Source organism: Denticeps clupeoides, chromosome 5, assembly GCF_900700375.1.
Source record: "Denticeps clupeoides chromosome 5, fDenClu1.1, whole genome shotgun sequence".
NCBI classification, from domain to species: Eukaryota; Metazoa; Chordata; class Actinopteri; order Clupeiformes; family Denticipitidae; genus Denticeps; species Denticeps clupeoides.
In genome coordinates this window covers 24957227-24982067 of record NC_041711.1, presented here as the reverse complement: position 1 = coordinate 24982067, position 24841 = coordinate 24957227, and the positions used below count along the sequence as shown (strand labels likewise).

Here is a 24841-nt window from a genome sequence, read left to right as displayed (position 1 = left end):
CCTGACATTCATCAGGGGAACGTGTTCAGCCTGAAATAACAAACTTTATAATACAGCGATTGACGGGATTAGAGATTACAGCCTCAGATCCAGGTCAGGTTCTGTCCATCCGTGTGACTCTCTCCACCCTGCGCCCCTCTACACAGACCTCTCTACGTGCTCTTCCTGGTGATCTCAATGACTTTTAGAGCAGCGACTCATTCAGCAGGGACCACGAGCACCTGACTAATTCTCGTGGAAAATGCTTGCATTGACTCTCTTCCCCTTTTTAAGACACCCAAATGCAATTTCTCACCGTACAGGCCTGGGTTGGCTTTTCAGCAGTACTATTGTCTGATAGCAGCTACTGAACTAATTTGTTTGCCTATTTTGCAAGCCAATTTGAGTACTGCATATCTCACGACTGTCAGAAAATTTTACAAAATTCCTTCTTTATTAGGTATCGATTCCTTTAGTAACAGGGACAGAGGTGTGGCCATGAAATACATTTTCGGGTAGCTCCAGGTTTTAGCTCATTAAAGAAAATAATGAAATTATAGCCCTTTGGACTTTAATGAGTTTACAGAGACTGCTGTCAGGCCTGCAGAGCCGTGATAGAGCTTCAGGCGCAGAGTTTAAAAAAATGCAAAATGAGTGTGTGTGCCCCTCTGGGTTCTTCATAAGGTTTGCTTTGTGGTAATCGCACACATGATTTTTGAGGCTCGAGAGAGAATTGTATCAGGCGGTGATGGGTGGTTATGCATGCATGACTCCATTTAACACCTGTGGCAGCGCTCTGCCTTTAAATCACTAATGTACTTTTTTTCCCTACAAGCCATTAAATGGGGCTAAATATCTTCATCTAATCTTTAAAACCCTTCATCACTCCATTGAGCAGTGCCATGTATGGTAATTATATCTTATTAATACATTATCTATATAAATACATATAATGGGTGTCTTTGGACTGTTATGCAGTGAATGATGATGTGTACATTTTATGCACTCATATTTATATAATCTTGGTCTAGCTACACCCTTGGCAGCGTGTTTAAGTAAATGTCCACTGGCAGCAGTGCCGTCTTTCATTAGAATTGATGATGGAGATTATTTACAGGTCAAGGTCAGTAGGATATGTTTTGTTTTTCTTTTGTTTTTTTTCCTCTAATGAATGAAATCTAAAACACTTGAAAGCTATTTTACTTTATCAGCCATCCACCATTGCTTCATATTATTTTTGGGGTACAGAAGACGTTTCTTAGATATGTTTATAACCCACATCAATCAATATATCACATGCACAAAGTAGCGCATTCAGTAGAGACACATATGTGATGTTTCAACCACAATTGTCTAAAATGCACCAAAAAACCCTCTAATCCAATCCAACGAAACTGAGCACAAGTTCCTGCCTCCTCTGTTTAACCTCTTTGCTCATAATAACACTTCAGTTGACATTGCAAACAAGACCTGGGGATAATGTAAAAATACATCTGCTTTGATTAAGAAATTCTAATGAATTCATCAAAAATTCCCCCATAATGTTCTGGGAAGTTGCAACATTTTCAATAAATTGGACTAACAGTGGACATGAACAATCTGACACATCAGAAATGTCAATATGTAATTGGAGATGCTCCAAGCCATCTTCATTTGCACATGCACCAGTGGCCAGGAGGTTTTTGTTTTTCTACCAGAATTTTTGAAATATTGATCCAATGATGGCTACTGGAGATCAATGCAAACTATTACTTCCATGCTGACTCACTGCTGACAGCATGCTGGTGTTCTCCTGAGCTGCGCTGCTCTTACCTGTCGACTGTCATGCTTGGAGGAAGAGCTGCTGTTGCTGCGTGAGAGGGATGAAATCTTCTGGGACATGGCGGAGCTCTTCTCTTCTGAGCTCATCTCCCAGGGTGCAGTGCAGCTCAAGTTGGTCAGTGGCACGCCTGGCCCACAGCACACATCTCCTCACTGCCAGCACACAAGCATCGTGAGAAAGGAGCCTGCAGCAAAGAAGAGAGCAAAGCGGAGGCAAGTAAATGTCTCTGTGGAAGGTCACCCACTGAAGCTCCTGGGTGTTTATTTCTGAAGAAGGGCGGCGATGATACAATGATGCTGACTGTTGCTGAGGGGAGTCAGAACAACAGGGGGCAATGTGAGTACTGGATGAGGTCAGAAAAACCCAGGAGATGTTGTTTTCTATTGCATCCACCCTGGCCTATTACATCTGTCGGGAATCTTGTTTACACTAGATGGGCAAAATGTCTGGAAATTTCCATATCAGATGCAGCATTTTTCTAACAGCTGTGACAGCTGTCACCCTAAATCCCTCCTAAACATATCAAAGCCAGAAGGTCATTCAATAACAGGTGGACCAGAGCCACAGCAGCCACAAACACTGGGCTAAACCATTAACAATGTTGAATGAATAAAACATCGATGAATGTTTAAGGATGCACTTTTGTCCACGGAGGTGTCTTTAATTGGGTTGCACAATAAATTGCAGATTTGTCAAAAGCATGAGTGCTATTATTGCAATATGCTCTCAAGTATGGTAGATTGAAAATGTATAAAATTGTGCACTGCTAACAGAGCTCTAAACACTACGAACTGAATTTTCATGCAGTATGAATGTCACGGAGCAGCTCTCTGCTCTGCACACACGGCCTTAATTAAGGCAGAAGGGCAGGGCCTTAAAACTGTGGCAAACAAGACAAGGCGAGGAACAGACTGAATTAATGGCGGGACCAAAAATGACTCAGAACTGGGACACCAAAATGAAAAGAGCACAATCTTCAACAGACCTTTAAGTTCATATGTATGTGCCACATGGCATCTTAGCTTTCCTCAAAAGGTCCACCATTTTGCTACTGGTCAAGTCATCTCACCTTGCTTATACAGCTAGGTCATGAGGGTGCACATCATGCAGGTTGACCACCTGAGGAACAGTATTACACATTGCCCATCTGATGAGAGGATGATTCATGTAGGCTCTTTCCTGGACCATCTGCGCCGTCCCTCACACAAGCACCATCTCCCTAACAGGTTCTCATTACAGGCAGAGCCCTTTGCTCCCAGTAGTCCGCCGCTTTCAGTGGATCCCTCATTACCTTCTGCACACTCTTGCTGCGCACGCTCATTATCAGGCACGCTCTGCATGATCTGCGATTTCTCGGCAGATGCTGGGATTATTAAAACTGCAGCCTTGTGGCTGAAACTTGCAATTGCCTGAGCGTCTGGTCCACTTATCCATGGGCAGGTTCCTCAAACCTCCTCCTGTATTTTCATGCAGATTATTCCTTCTCTTATTTCTCTCTCTCCTGCTCAAGCCAGTCTCAGGCTATTTCAATGTGGATGAAAGAGCAAAGCCATTAAGAACTGCCAACCAAAGTAGTTCATGAAAAATGACCATGCTTCATTTAATTCTGCCACGCTGACTGCTAAAGTTCTAAGCACTGATGTGTACTGAGGTAAAAATGAAGGGAATGAAAAGGCAGAAAAAGGCAGGCCCATTAGACTAGTTCACTCTTTCTCTATACACAGTATAGATGGGGCAGTGGTGGCCTAGCGGTTAAGGAAGCGGCCCCGTAATCAGAAGGTTGCCGGTTCGAATCCCGAGCCGCAAAGGTGCCACTGAGGTGCGACTGAGCAAAGCACCGTCCCCACACACTGCTCCCCGGGCGCTTGTCATGGCTGCCCACTGCTCACTCAGGGTGATGGGTTAAATGCAGAGGATAAATTTCACTGTGTGCACCGTGTGCTGTGTATCACGTGTGACAATCACTTCACTTTATTTTATTTATTATCAATTTTTGTATAATAAAAAAATTAAAATCATCTCATCAGCTCTACAGTGTCAGTCTGGCTTCCTCTACCCCCAGCTCAACCTCCAGGTCTTTCCACTCCTCTTTCCAGGTGCTGTTATCGTTACTCGGGGTCAGAGATAAAGGGGAATTGGGCTGTAGCTGTAGCTGACTCCGGGCTGTTTACCATTTTATGTTAGTTATTCTCCTGTCCATCACATCATCTCCTACATTTCCTCTTCCCTTGTTGAAGTATTATGTGCATGATCTCATATTGTCTGCTCTCTTTAAGGTATGACGTTTGAATGTGTTTATTTAGTATTCTTGTTTTTAACATGTGTGCATTTAATTTATTATTATTTTTGCTTATTATTAATGCAGGAAATACAGAAAGTGCAAAATTGTTTATGCTGATTTCAGAACAGTCAACTTAATCCAACATTGCAGTCGGGAGGATATCTACATGTCTCCATATACAGTTGCAAGGCAAATAATGAAGGCTAAAATATAAATCAGAAGGCTCTGAATGATTTACTACATGCCTTCAGTATAATACAGTAAGAGTAAATCAGGGTTCCGCTGCCATGTGCCCTGATCTAGCAGGTGAATATGGCTCCTTGATGTTACAGGATTTTTTCCTTTCATCTTTCACAAGCTGAGTAGTCAGCATGGAATATGACAATCATTAAAATTCCTTTTCACGGGACCCCACAGAGTCAATTGACTCAAGTGCAAAGGGCACTTCCACACGCACACAGGCCTGATTGTGACTGCAGCGCGAAGCCTGATTCTGCAGTAGAGGTTTCCATTTCGGTAAACAGACTCCAGGTGGAAATCCACACACACTGCTCCTGCTGCCATGATTGCAGATGCCCTCTTCTTCTTCTGTAGCCAACTAGTAGCAATTGCATCATTGTGCCCAGTCTATCATTTATTCATTCACTTTCCACTGCATGTGCTGTATGTCTTGTACTTCTCCTCCACACACACACACACGACTGTAAAATCCCCAGAGTTCTAGGGAATCTTGTTACTATCTGAGAGCACCACAATGTACATAACCTCACAGATCACAGGTAATTATAATTATTTTTGCATTCATTATGTGTATGGAAAGACACAGAGAAGTCAGGAGAATATGAATTTGCTACTTCCTATGTAAAAATGTGTTTTGACAAATATTATTTATTCATCCATCCTTATCCAGACTCACATTTCCAGGTCAAGGCCACTGCAAGGTTGTAAACTCATCCTTTTAGAGATGTTTACAGTATCCACCTACTTAATTGTGAATAAAGCAGTTAATATAAACTCTATGTAGGTCAGCCTCACAGACTGAATATTGTCAAATCTGCTTAAGTAAAAATGTGCACCCTCTGGACTGAGGGGGAATACAGTGCCCATTTGTTTGAAACACAAAGACACAAGCAGTTGGTTGATGAAAGATTCATAAAGGCTTTAGGCAAACTGACGCATCCTCAAGACCCCTCCCCATTACACAGCACACCCTCCTCCCCTTTAAAGGACATCCTAAAGGACACACACACAGCCAAGACGTTGTCAGGAGGGATAAAGCACCAACAAGCAAGTACAGGGTCAATTAAAGGTAATGCTTACTCTGCATAAGTGTAGGTGTAAGTCAAAGTGATTGTCACTAGGAAATCGGTGACATCAATACATAAACATCCATGCCTGTGTGCAGACACCAGTATGCTGAATTCCTGGCCACATCAGCTTTTCTACAGTTTGTACTCAAAAAAGTCTGCAAGGTCAATGTCTGAGCACCTGGATGCAGCTAACTAGAAAAGTAAATTTTTTCTGTACAATGAACAGGACAAACAGGACAACATGACAAGAGAAACATGTGCAAAATGAGCAGAAATGTGCACATGTTTGAAATACCCAACATATCCACCCTTACAAGCATCCTACATGATGTTGTCCTGTTTGTCCTGTTCACTGTACAGAAAAGTTGTACTTAGATATACTTGTTTTAAATTTAGTTAGTATAGATTAGTGTGTATGTTCACATATATATGTATTTCTTTCTTTTATGATTGCACTATGGGGGGTCTGTGTAAAACATTGTTTCAATACACGGTATAAACCAATCTTGACTCTTGAATCTTGAAAAAAATAACCCCATCTCACTGAAATGTCTACCAAACTGTACCAAACAATAATAAAAGTGTAATCATCAGCTACAGAAATAATGGCAGGGTAATTATGACAAAAATGCAAAGCAGTGGGTTAATGAATGCATTAATATTTGTATAAATTAATTTTAACAACGCAAGAACCAATTTCACAGACATTTTAGACACCGTAACTGACAACTAACATGATTTAAAAAAAAGTCTTATGAAGCCATCATAATACAAAAAATAGAAACTTTAGACCCAGACCCCAAAAACATCAGGACCCCCACCCACACACACACACCTCATCCACTGGGTGAGTGATGTAATTACCGGTTTCTGTAGGTTGAAAGGCGAGGGTCTCGTGCCTCAGAGCTCTGTAATTTCATCAGAACAACGCAGCGAGCTTCAAAATGTGCGTTCCTGCCACCCAGTACCTGCTTCCCAGAATAACAGCGCAGCAGCCCTGACCACGCAGCTCCGGCGTTTCCTCCGGCAGGCAGAGTAATGCTGAAGTTTAGCACGCAGTGGAGACACCACAGCAAGCACCTTGAAGCAGTCGCCGCCGGACACACACACACACACTCAGTTTCCAGGGCAAAAATATTACTTAATGTCGACTTTAGCACACTGTCAGCGAACATATACGCTACTTAACCAGCAGTCCACTCAGTACGGCTAAAGAGGATAATAATGGCAGATTTCTCAGCAGGCTAATGTATCGGTGGGTATCGGTAGAAGCCGCTGTGAGTAATGTGCCACGCATCTGCGGTGTGTGAATTTAATGAGATGTCACATTAGCTGTCTGGCTAAAGATCTATGGTGAGGGTCTGTAACAAGGAGAACATCCCCTTCGTGTTCGCTTCTCGAGGTTAGGAGTCACCCCCAAAAATCTAACAGGGCCAGGCAGCACGGAGGAGAGGAGCCGAGCTGATCTCAGTTTGGTGGCGTTTTGCATTACACTTACAGTCAGCTCACTTCCTAGCCAGGAAACTAAGATTTCCACAGAGATGCTGAATCCAAGTTACTGTGCGTTTTGTGAGCGCGTGGCTCCTGGGTGGACAGAGGAGTTCTGTTTGCTGCAATTTTGCATTCGGAGGGGCCACGACACCAGGATGTGAGTGAGTCAGCGGGAGGAATCCATGCGTGCCGCTGCAGCCTTCCCCTCTCCCAGCGCTGCTCAGTGCGGCGCGTGGCACAGAGAGGCAGTGTTCGCAGCGCCGGGTCGGTGACGACAGCAACTGCTGTCCCAGCAGAGTTTCTGGGAAGTCGAAGTGAAGGTACACACCTGATTACAGGCTGCAGCTCGGCTGGACAAGGACACGTTTCCTATACACAGCGAGGGTCAAAGCCGCTTACATCTCAGATCATATGCCGGTAGCAGTACTGTACTGTAGAGCAATAAACAAATCACCAGTACATGTATCAACCATAAAAAATAAACATATAGAATAGAAAGAGAAGTAATCTGTCAACCGTATTAAATTACTTTTAAACTATTTATAAGCCTGAAGAAAGTGAGACACAGCACTGTTGTGAAAAAACTATTTTACTGATTTCTCTGTTATAAAGTAATAATATAACTTAACTTACTCATTAGTACCAGAAGTAATGAGCTAAATCCTTTGTACTAACTGCATATTATTCCTCATACCGTGTAGAAAAATAGTCCAATAGCATAACCACAACTACAGCAACCAGTATAAAAATGTTAATCTTTAAATGACGTATTTTTTGAGATTGACTAACGACGATTTAATAATGAGACGGGGCCAGTGGGAAGTGCCTGTCTGCTCATATACAAACATAAGAGTGACCTCATCACCAGTTATACTAAAGCTTTACTGTAACCTTTGAAGTGCACTTAGTTATCAGGTAAGATTACACTCTCTGACCCACAGCCACCTTTGTCACTGGAGCTGTTGGTTTAAGAGCTGAAACATGAAACGGGATCAAATATGTATGATTCCTGAAGTTGAAGCCTTCAACTTAGTTTGACTGTCTCCGAGTCAGGTCAAAGGCAACTACAGTGGAAACCTCAGCGTGTTTGTGTGTATGTGTGTGTGTGTGTGTGTGTATCTGGGCCAGAGTGTGTGTACACAGGAAAAATGTCGGTCCTAATCTTGCTGTGGCCAGAGGGAAGGTTGGAAAGCGTTAAGAGGTTTTTAATGGCCGATTCAGGAAATCCATCAGCAATTTTCTTTGAAGAAACAAGCAGAGTTGCGAGAGTTCTTAATGTGAGGGAAATCAATAGCTGGCTACGCAAATCTATCATATCGAATCACAATCTCCTGTACATCCTAAGATAATGTAATTTACAACAAGCCACAATTTCTAGCCTTAAGCAAGTGAACTAGCCCAGCAGCATGGGTTCCACGTCCTGAGATTCAGATAAGAGAAAAAGCTTTCGCAAACTGATAAGGTGCCATATCGAGCACTCCAGGTGCATGCCAGAAGTGCCTGGCACCAGAGCCTAACAGCTAATGGTCGAAATACCACGAATGTACTGCAAGATTGCTCAGTGGAAAAGAGATAATCAAAACAGCCTGTCATAATCCAACTCCCAGTGGGCGCAGCCAGCCTCCTGCCCCAGGCCATTTAAAGTATTTCCATTCCTTCCCTTCTGAGGTGTGTGGAGAGTGCTGTCCTCTGCCCGTAACCGCCAGCAACTGAAGTTCAAAGCTCATAAGCAGCAATGTTTCTGCTGAGCCGAAATTAGCTGTGATGCGAAGCTGGGGACAGGATATGCCCCTCACCCCCCGATTAATCACCATAATTACATCAGGCTCGTCAGTGACAAATCATTGGCCCTTCAGTCAAGCTTGGGTGAAGGGGTTATTCCAGCACTCCTTCTGCTGGGCACTCACCGTCGCCTCTTTTAGAGGAGCTGGGCAGGTTTGTTATCCTAGCTCAGACAGAGGAGCAGGTTTCCATGGTGCGGCTCCTGCAGTGAAGCAGAAAATGCTAATTACAGTATCAAAATCGCACACTGAAAATCCACGAGCATACAGATACCCATCCATAGTGGTGCGGTGGTTAGCGGGGCCTTGTGACAAGGAAGCCTGGCTTCCAATCCAGGTCTGTGCAAGATCGTCCTGTGTTTACATGGCTTTCATCGGTGTGCCCTGGTTCCCACCCATGGTATAGTACAAAAGGGTGGAGGTTAAGGGATTTGTCTAGACTGGTGGGTATGTGGGATTTAGGTGTGTGTTTGTTCTAGCTGAGGAATGTTGCTGTATCATGGACTGGATAAACAGGTTGAGCATGGACGTAACAGTGCAAAGAGAATATCAAAGTGTCAACTCAGCTGATATGGCCCAAGTCACTACTGTGGTCCTGATAAGAGAAATCCTCAAAGCATGCAATCTGGTCTTCAGTAATCCTGACATTTGTTAAATGCAGAGGACACATTTCTCAGTGCTGCACAATGACAATCACTTCACGTTCACTAGAGGGCCTGTAGCTGCACTGCACTGTAATGATCCATAATTCTGTCGACGTCTGAGGGATTTGGAGTGATGTGGATTGATGGTCCTCCCCAAAACGTAGCAGAAGCTAACTATCAGCATGTCTGTGGTCGATGCTTATTCGATGATTTGGAGACCAGGACCATTAGAGCACTGCTCCACCCAGCCAGCATAGCGATGGAATCCTGATCAGATTAAGCCTGTTAAAGGCTGTGGAAACGGAAACGGGCTCCTCTGTCTTTCTTGCTCTCATTTAACCTCATGTTGAGGTTAGAGAAGCGTAGACCCCTCCCCTACAATCCTCCTACAGACTCTCTTTCTTGCTCATACACACGCATGCCCAGGTTGTTGTTCCTCTATGCTCTGTGGGGGTTGAGTGTGGGTTCTGGTGTGTGTTGTGATTAATCACCTCTCACAGCCCATTGCCTGAAAGTAGTTCAAGGAGAGAGAACCCAGCAAACACCACAAAATACACTTACATGCAAAAACAAAAGTAGAAGTCCTGTATCTTAAATAAAATCCAAACAAAGCCTCTCAGACAATCTTTTAGAGGGACATCCTGTAAATTTGTGGCCTACTGTGAAACCACAGTTCATTCTGAAGGAAGGCTGGACACTAGTGGCCCAACTCTGATGTTTAACATATTCAGTACAGGCCAATAGTTTGGACACAACTTTTCATTCAATGTGTTTTCTTTATTTTCATGACCATTGGTATATTCTCATTGAAGTAAATAACTCCAAATGTGTTCATTCATAGTTTTGATGCCTTCAGTGAGAATATACCCATTTTAAATGGTCATGAAAATAAAGAAAACACATTGAATGAGAAGGCGTGCCCAAACTTTTGGCCTGTACTGTACGTCAGAACCAGATCAGCTAGGTCTTTGTTTGTCAATCATGCCCAGACTGACGTCATCAATGCCTGCCATCTGAGACGGTGTGACGGAACAGGGTACCAGGGAGCCCCGGCTCCATTCTTATTCCTTAAGGGACTGCATGTCTGAAGTGTCATCTGTCAGCTGCTGTGAGCAACGCAGTGCATCCTGCTCATTAACCACATCCTCTGCGCCATCCCTCTCTCTCTCCATCTCTGTCTCTGTCTCTTTACCTCTGTGAAAAGCTTCACGATGTGACTAAGCTGTTACACCATCCTAGGTCTGGCATTGTAACACCATGGTTCAACATTCAGAGTAACAATGCAAACATCAGTGAGTCTCAATGTTTGTTTTTTTTCTGTTTGGACAAAGCAGCTGAGTTCACATGGTGTTGCTGCTGGTCCAGACAATCCATTACGGCTCGTGTGCCCTTAGAAAATGCACAAGGGGAAGATTCCAGAAAAAAAAAAAAAAAAACATCTGAATATTTTCCCATCCAATCTTGGCGCAAAAGCAGCACTGCCATGACACAAAGTCACCACTCAGAGGAAATTCATCCATCGGCCCCTGACCTGGCCTCACACGACTCCCGCATCAGCCCATGGTTCAGAGTCTGTCGCTCTGTATCTCTGTGCGAGAGCAAGCTGATCACACAATCTGTTAAAATGGCCCGAGGCAAAAATGAAAGGGGTCACCACAGAAATGCTCCCAGCCTCCCAAAATGTAAAAGAAACAATGTAAGAAGATGCTGAGAGCAACCAACTTCAGAAATCTGTCATATAAAACACATATCCTTTGGTTCCATTTGAACCTGTTGAGCACAACAACAATTTGTTAGAGAAACATTTGTTGTTGTCATTTGTTGTACCCGGGCGTTTTTGTGTTAATACAATTGGGATTACGGTAAATTGAATGAACTGAACACTAAAGTTTGACACATGCCTAGATAAAGGCAATGTCCTGGGTTATACAATGGAAGCATTATTAATCAACATCTCAAGAGGTGACTATGAAAATGGTCATGTTTACAATATCAGTGTGATTAACTGGTCCAATGTTCATGGGTCTGTTTTAATATCAGCCCTTAAACTCCAACTTGTGCTCAACATGTATAGTTAACAATTGAACAGGCATTAAACAAACCCACCAACTTACCCGCACCACCCACACACACACATACTCGGTTCATAATTTTAGCACTGCAAGTTGTTTACATTAAGATGTGCTAAAAACAACTCATTTTGCATTTCCAATGTAAGAACCAGAGACGCAGCCATGACCAGATGTCAGGAAGGCCTGCCAACTCCCTCCCTCAGAGGAACCCCGATGCCACCTGCTCGGATAGACCCACACGGCTCCTCTGGAACTGAGAGCCAGGCATGGAGAGCAGGCCAGATGTGTTTTGGTGTCTTGCATTTTTAGGTGCAACCAAGATGGGATGTTCCAAACCCCAGGCCTTTGAAGAGACTGTTCTCTGAAGCGTGTTGTTACTTGATCCACAGAGCACCCTGTGCAGACTGGGATTTCACCCCTATTACATATAATGAATGAGGGCCTGCGGTGCTGCCGTTCCACATCTTTCTGAGTGGCCTCTCGATTTTGCACTTGACACAGTCACAAATTGCCAGTTTTGAATTTGGACTGGTCTAGGGACACGGTCAAATATTAGAAAAAAAAAATTTACTATAAAAGTGATGCTGCTCTGTCTCTTTCGATCAATGAAGCAGGCAGTGATATTTAACTGCTGTGTGTCATCTCCAGTGTGCTGTCACACTCAATGAGCAAGTACACCAAACACAACAAGGGCCAACATTTCACTCAGCACTCTCAAATAGCGTTCCTCACACAAAAAAAGATGACTGCACATCCACCTACACCAACCAAAGGAAAAGTGATGTCACTATGTTTCTTTTCAGAGTTGTGATAATAGTCACCCTATTTCTCAGAACAATATTTCTGAGTAGTTCATCCTTCTTGATGCTTTATGACAAGCAATGCACAAAGAAATCCTCAGGCTAATTTAATTAAACAAATTGAAAGAAACTAAAAAAAGCCCCGCCCATGCACAATGCGTTAAATATGTGGCAATGGCGCTGGCCTTTTCATCACACCCCTCACTGGAGGCAACACCCACCACTATGCACCTGGGATCACAACATCTGTTCAGCTCACCCTGCTGACACGGTGAGAGGACAGGCAGAGCTGGGACCTGAAGGGGCACACAACGTACTGCTGATGCATTCAAGCGACTTCCGACAAGGTGGATGGTAAAGGCTTAAAGCTTATGGCATAAATTTAAATGTACTTGTTTTAAAGCAACACTGAGCAGCTCTATTACCAGATTGGCTCTGTCATTGCCTGTCCTTCTAGCTGTGCAAATAAGGACACAAATTCATAAGAACAATCAAATCAGTCAAGGTCATTCTGGTCGAGTCAGGATGTGTCCAAATCCATGACCAGGAATATTGTCCAATGAGCAGTAACATAGATCCTCAGAGATTTGTTAATAACATAGCAACAGACAACAAAGTGAGCCTGCTAAGGATACCTAACATGTTTATGATTAACACTCAGTGTTGTTGCATGTCTGGACCTGAATTGTGACTGCAAGGTCTAGAGTCCAGTTGTAGATTTGCCTCTTTTGCAAATCTGTTATAGACCAACAGTTGGCAAGTGCAAGACAGCAGCTCCTTACATGGAAAAATAAAATCCTTATCCAGTCAGCTGTCTTTCAGTGTCAATCTAAAAATCTGAGGATACAAATTAGAGCATAAAAAGATGCAATAGTATTAATTATAGAAAGCTCGATCCCACTAATCGGCTCTTCCAAATCTTGGCATGTCCCATGCTGTGACCCTACCACTGTGCAGTGCAGACACTGTGTGTCATGAAGACTAAAACTGCAGCCCTCTCCTCAGTGCAGCATCAGGCAGCATGCATTCGGCATCACCACACTGAGCATCAGCCAGCCCGACCAAGACTAAACCATAGGTCAGACTACAACACTGCACAGGGCATATTTATGAGTGAATTTCCTATACATCAAGAGCAAGTAGCCAAGGATGCAAGTAGCCCATTCCGTATTGATGCATGTACTTTGTTATACAAATGAATTTCTCTGAACTTCCTAAAAGCCTTTCAAAGGCCTTGCAAAATGGTTAGAACGGGCAGTTTCCATAATGGCTTCACAATGCAATATTTATGAACGTCAATGGTACAAACACGAGACTAAGTACTTTAGGTACAGAGGGCAGCCCATAGTTTTTAACTTTAAAGCTAAACAAAATTTCACTACTTGGAACTTTTTTACATTATTTAGTAATATAGCACAGCGAACCGCTATCAGTGTGCCCACAGAGGAAGAGAAGAGTTTTCCATTCCATGCAGTTCCCTGCATTATAAAGCCATGACAACATTTTAAAATGCTACCTAAAATTAATTTCCAGGGACTGGGGTTCTGTTTTCCGGGTTGCAGGAGAGACACAGGCACAGTGCACTTCTGAAAACGGACCAACCTCACAATTCTCCAACAACACGTACACCTACACACCGGGTGTGTGAAGAGATAACAGTCTGTCCAGATGAAGTGGCTTTAAAGCCAACCCTAATTTTACATTTCCAGCAGCTATTATGACTGATGCAATGTTTACTATAACAATGTAAAGGCCGAGATTTAGCACTTCCATCTACAGAAATCTACTACATACTGTATTGTATTCAGGAGGGAAAAAAGAGCAAGTTTAAAAAAAGCACACACTTAATGATCAGACTAGTCGGTTGCTATGGAAACTGAAATAATGTTGTAGTCTGCATCTGAGAGGAAAAAGTTCCATGGAATTATCAGAAAGCATGCTATAATGTGATCTGATCTTCAGATGACAACACCCACCACGATTAGTACGTTCGGCTGTTAACCAAAAGGTTGGTGGTTAGAGTTCCGAACCGTCCCCTTCAGCAAAGCACCGTCCCCACACACTGCTCCCCGGGTGCCTGTCATGGCTGCCCACTGCTCACCAACTGTGATGGTTAAATGCAGAGGACACATTTCATTGTGTTACTGTGTGCTGTTGCTTGATGTGTATCACAATGACAATCACTTCACTTCCATTTTAATACAGAACTGCGTAATCTGGGGCAATTCATTGGTGCCTCAAGGTCATGAAGACCCCAAATCCTTGAGGCAGTTGAGCTGCTGTGCCTTGTTTTGATTCTGCCAAAATAACTCAATGTTTGCCTCCATTGCACAGATATAATAATTCCTAGTTGTCATGATGGCTTCACTTGGCATGAAAACCAGTCTACTGCTCATAATAACATCATAACGTTGTTATTATCAAATGGGAGACACTTGTGCTCATCCTTTGCTGTGATTCTGTGTCACTTGTCAGGTTTGAGGATATAGAGCCATATCCTTTTGCCAGTTAGTGTGTGTTGTTCACTGAGAGTTATCACTGGTGCCGAACTATGTGTTAGACCATGCACTGATACAGCCCACATCTTCCACAGCACTTATTATAGAACCTAAACACAATTTATGATATTTTATGATGTTGTGCCTACTGCATTTTGTTGTATATCAAGATGAGGCAAAAAATAACTGGGATTAAAATGTACACTGGGCCCTTTACACTTAAACTGCCTGTATTCAGCTCAAATCCACACCTTCAATGAATCTGGATGACTTCAACAATCAACTACCCTTTTCATATACAGCACTGTCAAATATTCAGTTTATTCAAACACTAGAATATATTCCACAAATAAGACATTAATTCCACATAATTACACTTATTTACTTCTGGTTAACCAATGCGTTAATAAACCATGTGTTTGTAAGCCAGGGACTTACAAACCCTTCCTGCTTTCACAGTTTAAAGCACTTTCGTGTAACACTGTGTCAGGACATGAGAGGAATGGCAGAATCCTTGACTTTGTTCCCCCTCTGTCTGTATTTTTGGGACGTACCATATACACACAGAACGCCTTGGAACCGGGTTTACAAAACAAAACAGGACACGACGCGTCATTATTAATTTTTATAATAATAATAAATAATGAACAGCACGCGCACGCCAACAGAGAGAAGTCGGTGTCTCGGCACGTACCTCGAACGCCCGTAATTCTTTCCGTGCTGCACTCGTGTATGAACAAGTTTGTTCCTGGACGGGACTCGAGTTAGAAACGGGACGATGATAAAGAAGAGGAAGAAGAGGGAGACACGTTGGCAGTTAAAAGAATACTCACCCGACGGTTCTGCGGGGACGAAGGTCTACAGGTTTTATAAGGAAGAAGAGTCCGACGAGACGATGGGAAAAAAAACAACCGATTTCACATCAAAAAGCACAACACGTGATTAAAAGGCGAAGCTATGGTACAATGTCGTCTTTATAAAAGTCTTTAAAAACTGGCGACTTGCCCTCCTCGGCCTCGGCGGCGGCTGTAGTAGCTGATGCTGCGGCTCGCTGGTTTGAAAGGGGGGCGCCGGGCACGGCAAGTGACGTGCGTGAGCAGCCAATCGGCGGACGCCGTCGCGGTGACGTCACCGCCAAGGGGGCGTGGTCAGATGTCCTCCCACAGCCTCCGCGCGGTGAGGTTGGCGAGAGTCTCCGGAGAACCGCGCGAAACGAGGGGTCGGTGACGACCAGAACTAATCCGGTCTGCTCAGACTAGGACCTAGGAAGGTGGAGAAGTTCAAAAGGTGAAGAGTGAAAAGCCAGTGTAATAAGCATGAATTGTTTGTGAATTATGGTGACACTGGCTGCGTTTTCTTTTTTTTTTGTTGCTTAGGGCCGAGGTGTGTCAGTGGACTTTGGTTCATTGAATGACATTGAGTCAATGGAGTTGATTTCCTGCACTCTGACCACTGGTTTAATAAATTGGGCCGTACCGTTCAGGTTTCTGAGGCCCATCTGAATTTTACCACTTGTTACATAATTCCGTGAAAAGTGGAGTTTTCCTACTGTTACCATAATGGGCGTACAGGGAAAAAATAGCATTGTCTAAAATGGTAGGGCAACATGAATCATGCAGACTCTTTGATACACTGTAACTCACTCACAATTGAGCAACTGAGGCATTTCCTGATGTAACCATGACAACAAAATTCTGAACCCACAGTGAGAAGGGACCACACCTCTGCAGTATTACCACATTTGTCCATATTAAACACAGGCTGGAAGGCGAGGCTTTCTAAAATCTCAGATAGTTTGAGTTTTTTTAGTGTGGTGGAAAATTGTTTCATTATTTCTGATGATGTACTCGTTGTTTTGTAATGTTTAAAATGATGTGGGGAGTTTCTTTCTTTCTCTGACTCTCTCTCAGCATGGTATAACAGTAAATATCTGTGGTAAGGCCGTTTAAATGCTGTTCAACTTAACACGGCTCATCAGACATGCAATATGCTGCAGGGGGTGTGCGCACAAAGAGTGTATTTTTAGTGCATTCCTGGTGAATTACACACTCACAGGGTAAACATTCATTCGCCACAAGTGGGTGTGTGTGAATGGGAAAAGTCATGAGGGCTTTTATGTAATATGAGGAATATGTTACGTGTATTTCATTCACAGATTCCCCGCTGAGATTTTCTAGCCATGCTTGTGGCTTCTATTTGCTTCGATTTATATTCAATAAAATTTGACAATGCATAAGAAATTGCTGGTCATTTAGCACTGTAAATATAAAGGTGATATATCAAAACATGTTTGGTTTTGGCAAGAGAACAGATCCAATGAATTTCTAAAGCTGTCCATTCCTTGTGCAACTTTATGAAGAGAAGAATATTAAAACAAGGCTCCCATCTGGTGGTTAACTGCTGGAACTGCATGCCTATAAATCTCTGTTCATAAGGCAAGAGGCTTTTGCCTCCACCAATACAGACCTTGACACCCCGATTTTAAGGTGCTAAATGTCCACTTGAGGTTGCTACTTACTTTGCAGTTTAGTGTGGTCCTGTATGGTAATATAACACATACTATATATTCCATTTCAGGGCATGAAATAAATCAAGGGTCAAGATCTTGGAAACATGGCTTTGTATATTAGTATTGTTTCCCATGCAGATCTATTGCTTGAACAGTGGCTCTGAGTTTATATTACGGAACCCACTCTATCTATAGAATTTTAAGTAGTCAGAGGATGTTAAAGTAATCAAATTGCTCTTTATGCAAGTCTCCGCATTTCACCTTGCTGAAGATCTTTCATAGCAGTGTTAGCTGATCTCCAGTCAGCCACTCAAGGCCATTCTGTGGGAGTCTGCTGTAATAACACTAAGCCATATTTCATAATGCTGAAAGACCTGAGAGAAGCCGTATGGCATTAATCACTAATTCAAGGCCAATGCAAAATGTGCAGGACCCAGATGCTGGCTTTTTCCATTTTCTGCGCAATGCATAACATCAATATTTCAGACCAGTCAGTGGACAGTGAAGGAAAGACACTGCATGGTTTCTCTGTGACTTCAGAAGAGCAACAGTGTGCAACATATGGGAATATATTCATATTCATTCTAATAATGACATCATGAGACACAAATTTACAAGGGTTTAAATGATCCAGTTATACTCATAACCCAATGATAAAACTGAATAAAATATAGCTTTTTACAGAAAATTAAACAGAGATCAACTGCATGTGAATGAGTATTTATTAAAGAATGTTTAATCATTGCATTTGTGAATGCTCAGTTGTGAAAGTAATAGGAGTTGAATCCGTAGAAGTCGTGCTTTCGACCAGCATGGTGGTGATCTCTCAGGTCTGCTGCTTTGCTCTTTATGGTTTGGTGAAAGCGTCTGAGGGCTTCGGTCTTACTGAATGAATCCTGGAGGGCCTGCAAGCTGTTGTGGTTCGTTTCCCTTATCTGGTGGCAGGAGAACATGTTAGTAAAGATTGGATGAATAGAAGAACTACAGTTCTTCGCCCCCTTCAGAAGTTACTTTTGGACGTACCATGTATCCTAGTTTAGCAGCATCGCCCTCAGGTACAGTAGCTCTGCTAGTGCCTGTTAAATTCTCAAATTCAAATGGTTTCTCAGCCTCTGTGCTGGGGTTGTTTTGAAGATCCAAGGCTTTATGTTCAGCTTGGTCTTCTCTGAAGGTCTGAATTGGTTTTGTAAGTCCAGTGTTGAGAACTGGAGAACTGAGAGCTGGGCATTCAGAGTGTGTCTTCCTGCAGGTTTCACACATTGCGCTGCTGCTTTCTTGCTCCGGATTACAACGAAGCTGGGGTGACCCACCTTCAAGCTGTGGCCTAAGGGGCTCAAGGTTTCTGTTGGATCCCTGAGGTAAACTATCCAAGCGGTGTGCATTCCATTTGGTAAATCCTTGTTCCTGGTCTGAGGGAGCATAGGAAGTATCATTATGGACACCCTGGCCCCTTAGGGACTGACGACCCTGCAGGATCCTTGCCCTGCGGCCGTCCAGTGGCCTTGGGGGAACAAAGACTGGGTGGGATCGCTCACGCTGAAACAGAATAGGAAGTCGATTATTATTTGACCTAATAAAATATATTCTTCAGTTTGACATACCAGTCGTGTTGCATAAGGTGTCCCCTGCTGGGTCGCTGTGTCAATGGTCTGTTCATCAAAGTCATCCAGTTTCAGAGGGTTAGAAGGCCCATTGCCTGAACAAACCATACGAAACCTAAGTATTCATTTGTAAATAAAACTATAGTAAATTGAGTGTAGTTTTGTGTACCTGTGAAGTGCATTTGATAGGAGGTGACCCACTGCAACTTCTCCAGGTTGCAGAGAATGTTTGCAGTGCGCTTTGATAGGGTGGAGCCCCAGTCACGCAAGCTGCAGTTGGGACAAACTGTCTTAGGGGGCTTGGGGTAAAACCCCTGACTCACTCCATTGGTGGGTTTAGGGTACTGTGTGTTTAGACAAAGTAAATAGCCTGCTCAATACATCTGCATATTTATAAATATGCAAACATGGTTTTGTGTTCATTTAAATTCTGAATCGGAATCAAATTTATTGACCATGTTCTTATAAAAATGTATTAGAAAAAATTATAAATATATATATTTTTTGTGGAGTTCTGTTAATAAATAGACACAGAAATCATCAAATATGCACAGTGTATTTCATAGTATGGCTCTTACATCCAGAAAACCATGTTGTCCTGGCCAAGACATTCCCTTTCTTTCTGTTTCCATGGGAACCTTCACTATTTCATGTCGGTAAGGACAGCCTGTATAGATGAAAAAATTGTTGGAAAAAAGCACGATTTCTAACTTTAAACTACACACACATATTTGATGCTCTCTCTCTCGTGGTTTGCCCCCTTGCCTTTGGTCTTGTTGAGCAGAATGACCTCTGGAGCATTAGTGGGGATGAGTGGATTTAAGGGACGTTTGTCTCCAGCCAGCATTCCTCTGTTTGGGTCATCGGGTGAGTGGAAAGATGGGAAAATAGCATAGCGAGAGATGTGGGACTGGTAAGGGTGTTCCCTCTGAACAGGGACCCTGATCATGAATTCTCTGGGAAGAAACCATAGTCAGTGTGTGAACAATTGGTGCTGTAATAACAATAATAACCTCTCTGTAAGCTTTGAAAAAGAATGTGCTCTCAAAATGTATATACAGTAAATGTACTCTGCTCCAAAAAATAAAGGGACACTTAAAAAACTCAATGTAACTCCAAGTCAATCACACTTCTGTGAAATCAAACTGTCCACTTAGGAAGCAACACTGATTGAAAATCAATTTCACATGCTGTTGTGCAAATGGAATAGACAATGGGTGGAAATTACAGGCAACTATCAAGACATCCCCAATAAAGGCGTGGTTCTGCAGGAGGTGACCACAGACCACTTCTCCTATGCTTTCTGGCTGATGTTTTGGTCAGAAACAGACTCCATAAGGGTAATATATGGGCCTGACATCCACAGATGGGGGTTGTGCTTACAGCTCTGGATTGACTCCAAATCCAGACCTCCATGGGTTGATAAATTTGATTTCCATCGTAAATTTGAGTGGTTTTGTTTTCAGCACATTTAACTATGTAAAGAACAAAGTATTTAATAAGAATATTTCATTCATTCAGGTGTAGGATGTGTTATTTTTGTGTTCCCTATATTTTTGAGCACATTTTTGCTGTAATACAGGACATTTAAAAAGAAAATAGGCAGGATTACCCTGAATAAGAAAAACTGGCACTCACCCTAAGTTAATATCAGTTGGTTTGGGAATACTGAAACACAAAGGAATTTTACAAATTGTGTACAAATAGAAGGTGAAACAAAAGGCAGTGCAGTAACAAACCTTTAACAACTTACAGTTGATCGTTTAAGCGTAGATTGCTTCTTTTTGTATCAGTCAGGTCATAATACTGATTAATTGTGACATTCCTGGTAACATAAGCATGATCAATTAAAAGACAATTTAAGATTAATGATCTTTTTCCCCATTCATTTAGTTGTAAAACCAATTCTACAGTGTATCGTACTCAGGTAGAGCTGCTCCCCCAAAGCTGAAGTGGCGATGGCCCTTTATGACAGCTGGGGGGTGCTGGACTTTCGCAGAACACACAGTCATCTATGAAAAAGAGCATTTTGGATGAGATAATCCTGTTCCTCCAACCCAAATAGACTGATTAACTGATATATTCATCTGTCTACATGATCTGGAATACTTTATATGCACTGATATACAGACAATTTATCCTTAATAAAGTAACAAAATGACATTCTTGTCTTGTCATGGACAGAGATTCTAATTTCCTGTGCACATTCCACAAAAGCGATATTCATAAAAGGAATCTTCTATGAGAATTAGAATTCAGCCATATTGGTTATGTTGTTGTTGCCAGTACCTCTGCGCTGTAGGTCGATGAAAATTTTCTCTTTCAGCTGCTGGAGGATCGAGAAGCATAGATGAGAAATCTTCCTGGTACAGTTGTCTGAAGACAGGCAGGTTTTTCATCTGTCCGGGGTCAGGACCAAACTTTAACTCAGGTCCTCATAGTTCAGTGGAGAAAGGGCAGTGCTCTGGCAACAACTGAACCTCCTTCCAGCCAGAAATAGGAAACCTGCAGCTGATACCCTATCCAAGCCTGCAAGTCAGTCTTTGTGTTGTGATGAGGTCGTTAAAACCTTTAATATCCATTCACTCAAATGCAAAATTAGCAGTGAACTACAATTATGGAACAGATACAAATGCAGGCTCTAATGAAGGCCCTTGGGAAAAAATGGATGTTCATTATTCAGCGAAATAATGATACACTCAACACTTCAATTAAAGCCTGTTAATAAGACTCACGGGTGATTAAATAAAACCACAAGAGCAACGGAATTCCAGATGATTTAAGTAATAAATGAAGAGCTTGGGAGGGCAATCGCTGCTGGCAGAACGCAACCATCACTGTGAGAGCCACCGCTCAGCAGGGAAATCTCGATGGACCTCAGGGAGAAATTTGAGCCGCCCATCAGTAATCACAAAGTGACATGGGAGATGATGACTGGCCGAGGAGGGGAGCGTTCTCTGGTTACTGCCGACATGTTGCTCACTGATACAGCAGCTTCTACATTTACATTCCTGGACTATATGATCTCATACAGAAGCCGCAAACACACACACACACACACACACACACACACACACATAATTTACAGATTATACACTACACAATTCAACTGATTAGCAATGAGTGGTAGTAGCCTAGTGGGTAACACAAAACCTGAAGAAATCCCACTTACTACCATTTTCTCCAGGGGGGGACTGTCCCTGTACCTACTGATTGTAAGTCGCTTTGGATAAGGGCGTCTGATAAATGCTCACAAGTCTCATAATATTGAGTCATATATGAGCAAGTATAATATCAAGACTCACAGTTCTCATTTGTCAGCTTTGTGAAATTCTTCTGAAGAGTTCACAAACTTTCCAGCAGCAAAGGGAGTGGGGAGATGAAACAGATTATGCTGTGAAGTGGCTTTCAAGACAATTCATTCAATTTAATTCATTTAATTCAAACAGTATGGGTGACTACTGTGGATTCTGGAGAGCTGTGCCTGAAGCATATTAGAATTATTAGCATTATTAGATATAAGAATTATTTATTTCTCAGTGTGATTTATAGACGAATCTTACAAATAACTATTCCCTAACCTCTATGTGCTTTAAACTAAATTATTTAAATGGATTCTATATTCTATGTGTTAAACTGTCTACTGAGGAACAAAAACCACCATCACTGTGAGGTATGCAGTTATATTTCCAAAGCCTTGCTTCAGGATTAACCCCCTAATTGTGATTCTTCCTGGGCCTCGTCAAAGGTGCAGATTTATTCAAAAGCACAGATTTATTCCAGAATTTAACCCATGGCCAATTACTCTGCTGCTCGCCTCAGTGCAGGTCTGCTTCCCCGCCCTTATCTGGGTGTATTAGGCATGCTGCAGTGCCCCATGCCAGTCCTGCCCTGGATGCTTGTTAGTCTTTAATTAGATTGGTGGCATCATTACAAAGGAGGTCTAGATCTTCACGCAAGAAGGTCCTGCATGGCCAGTGGAGCTCCATCCCCAGTTCATCAGTTCTTCTCCTTCTCCACAGAAGATCATTGGCTGCCCGCTGCCTTCCCTGATGGACATCTACACCTCCCGAGGCCTTAGCAGAGCAAAAAGGACAGCTCCCACCCTGGCTTTCATCTATTTGACCTGTTGCCCTCAGGACGAGGCTACAGGTGCATCACAACAACGACAAAATGACTCAAGAACATTTTTTTCCCAAAAGCCATAACCACTTTAAACTCTTACATGCACTGACCACACAGTCGAAACTTCAGGACTTCCTTCCTTCAGACCAACAGATGTGCAATATCCATATGAATATTTATCAGCATTGAATACTGTATATAACCATACTCAGTTATTTATTCTTCCCATATGTATATAACACTGACACTTCACTTGTAATTACTGACCCTTGTTGCATTGTGTTTATTTGTATATTTCTATTTTCTGCACTATTTTGTACATATATGTCTGCCTTTAATCTCATTGTACATGCGTGTAGTGACAATAAAAGGCATTCTTTTTGATTCTATTCTATTCTCCTTCGTTCGGCTGCTCCAGTTAGGGGTCGTCACAGCGGATCATCCAGTCTGGCACAATCGACCAGGCAAAAGTTTTATGCCGGATGCCAATCCTGACGCAACCCTCCCAATTTACCAGGGATTTGGATCTGCTCCAAAACATACACTTTCACATGTGTCCCTAGTGGCTGGGTTCCATCCCCAGACCATCACGTTTCCAAAGTTTCCAAAACTTGTTAGGTATTTCAACATTGTTATGTAAATTGGTTATGTATATCTGGTGATAAAATGTTCCTCCATGATGCAGTTCCAAAAGAAAGCATGTTGCGGTTCATCTTTCAATTCTAGTGCTATTCAGCTATACACCATGGGTTTGTGTTTTTCTACAATTGGGTGGCATAGCGGGTAAAGAAGCAGGTTTGTAATCAGAGGGGTTACGGGTGGGTTAAATGCTGAGGACACATTTCGCTGTGTGCACTGAGTCCAGCGCTTGCTGTGTATCACAATGATGAAAACAATCACTTTCACTTAAAAATGTAATCTAAACGTTTCAACGCATCACAAAATGAGCATCCAGATTAAACAGCCTCAGGTGTCTTGCATTTACCAATAACTACTGCTGCAGATGGAAGGTGAGGTTAGTGATTCTCCATCGTTGTTGCCATGTGAACCGTAGCATCAATATTCTTTGTTCCTTTGAATGTAAGGCATGGCACTAATTCTGAATGGGTTTGGCTGGATCGCATTCATGTTATAGCATCGAAATACTGTACTGTACTTTGTAATATAACACAAATTCTCTCGAGGTGCCTGAAAGGACGGAGAGCTGCATAAGTAGGAACAACAACTTATTCAGCAGCACGCAAGTCAGCGCAGGGAAGGTCCTGAGAGGAGAGAAATGTTCATTAGCAGAGACCCAAGAGGAATGTGGAAGGCCTGCGAGCTGATCACAAATCCGAGGTCTTGTCCGAAATGCAGCTGCAGCCACACCAAAACTGCAGACAGCAGAGATATAATATCACACTAAGTAAATATTTCACTGCTATATTTATGAAAAATTATATTACATACATGTTCTAAAGAATAACTCTCTCTCTCTCTCTTCATCTCTCCTTCACATAAAGACACAATTACCTGCAGAAGTTGAAATTGGATCATTAGGTATCTGACTGCAGTGTGTGTGTGTGTGTGTGTGTGTGTATATATAACTACAGTACAGGCCAAAAGTTTGGACACACCTTCTCATTCAATGTGTTTTCTTTATTTTCATGACCATTTACATTGGTATATTTTCACTGAAGGCATCAAAACTATGAATGACCACATGTGGAGTTATGTACTTAACAAAAAGTGGAGACCTGGCCTCCACAGTCACTGGACCTGAACCCAATCGAGATGGTTTGGGGAGAGCTGGACCGCAGAGTGAAGGCAAAGGGACCAACAAGTGCTAAACACCTCTGGGAACTCCTTCAAGACTGTTGGAAAACCATTTCAGGTGACGACCTCTTGAAGCTCATCGAGAGAATGCCAAGAGTGTGCAAAGCAGTAAT

The 24841-nt window shown here is 42.6% G+C and overlaps 2 protein-coding genes across 6 annotated transcripts in view; both read right to left on the bottom strand.

Moving 5' to 3' along the window:
* osbpl3b (oxysterol binding protein-like 3b) overlaps positions 1 to 15735 on the bottom strand; it is a 32482-nt gene extending 16747 nt beyond the window's left edge. For 2 of the 3 annotated variants that reach the window (XM_028979403.1, XM_028979405.1), the window contains exons 1-2: positions 15512 to 15735; positions 1792 to 1985 (exon numbers count right to left, since the gene is read on the bottom strand). In XM_028979403.1, coding sequence (XP_028835236.1) covers positions 1792 to 1887 — 96 coding nt within the window. In that variant the 5' untranslated portion in view covers positions 1888 to 1985; positions 15512 to 15735. Of the gene's footprint in view, positions 1 to 1791; positions 1986 to 8790; positions 8868 to 15511 lie in introns of all 3 variants that reach the window. The other variant, XM_028979404.1, reaches the window with a different exon arrangement.
* Positions 15736 to 17898: 2163 nt separating this feature from the next.
* spmip4 (sperm microtubule inner protein 4) lies at positions 17899 to 24400 on the bottom strand. Of its 3 annotated transcripts, none has more exons than XM_028981044.1 (10): positions 21078 to 24400; positions 20712 to 20800; positions 20542 to 20613; positions 20427 to 20456; positions 19554 to 19744; positions 19367 to 19455; positions 18958 to 19132; positions 18789 to 18883; positions 18211 to 18723; positions 17899 to 18122 (listed from the first exon to the last, which is right to left on the bottom strand). In XM_028981044.1, exons 2-10 carry the CDS (start codon positions 20798 to 20800, stop codon positions 17946 to 17948), a joined length of 1431 nt encoding a protein of 476 aa, XP_028836877.1. In that variant the 5' UTR covers positions 21078 to 24400; the 3' UTR covers positions 17899 to 17945. The 3 variants fall into 3 exon arrangements, with proteins under 3 accessions (XP_028836877.1, XP_028836878.1, XP_028836879.1); XM_028981045.1 differs by having other exon boundaries at positions 19554 to 19639; XM_028981046.1 differs by lacking the exons at positions 20427 to 20456; positions 20712 to 20800; positions 21078 to 24400 and having other exon boundaries at positions 20528 to 20570.
* Between the last annotated feature and the right edge of the window lie 441 nt (positions 24401 to 24841).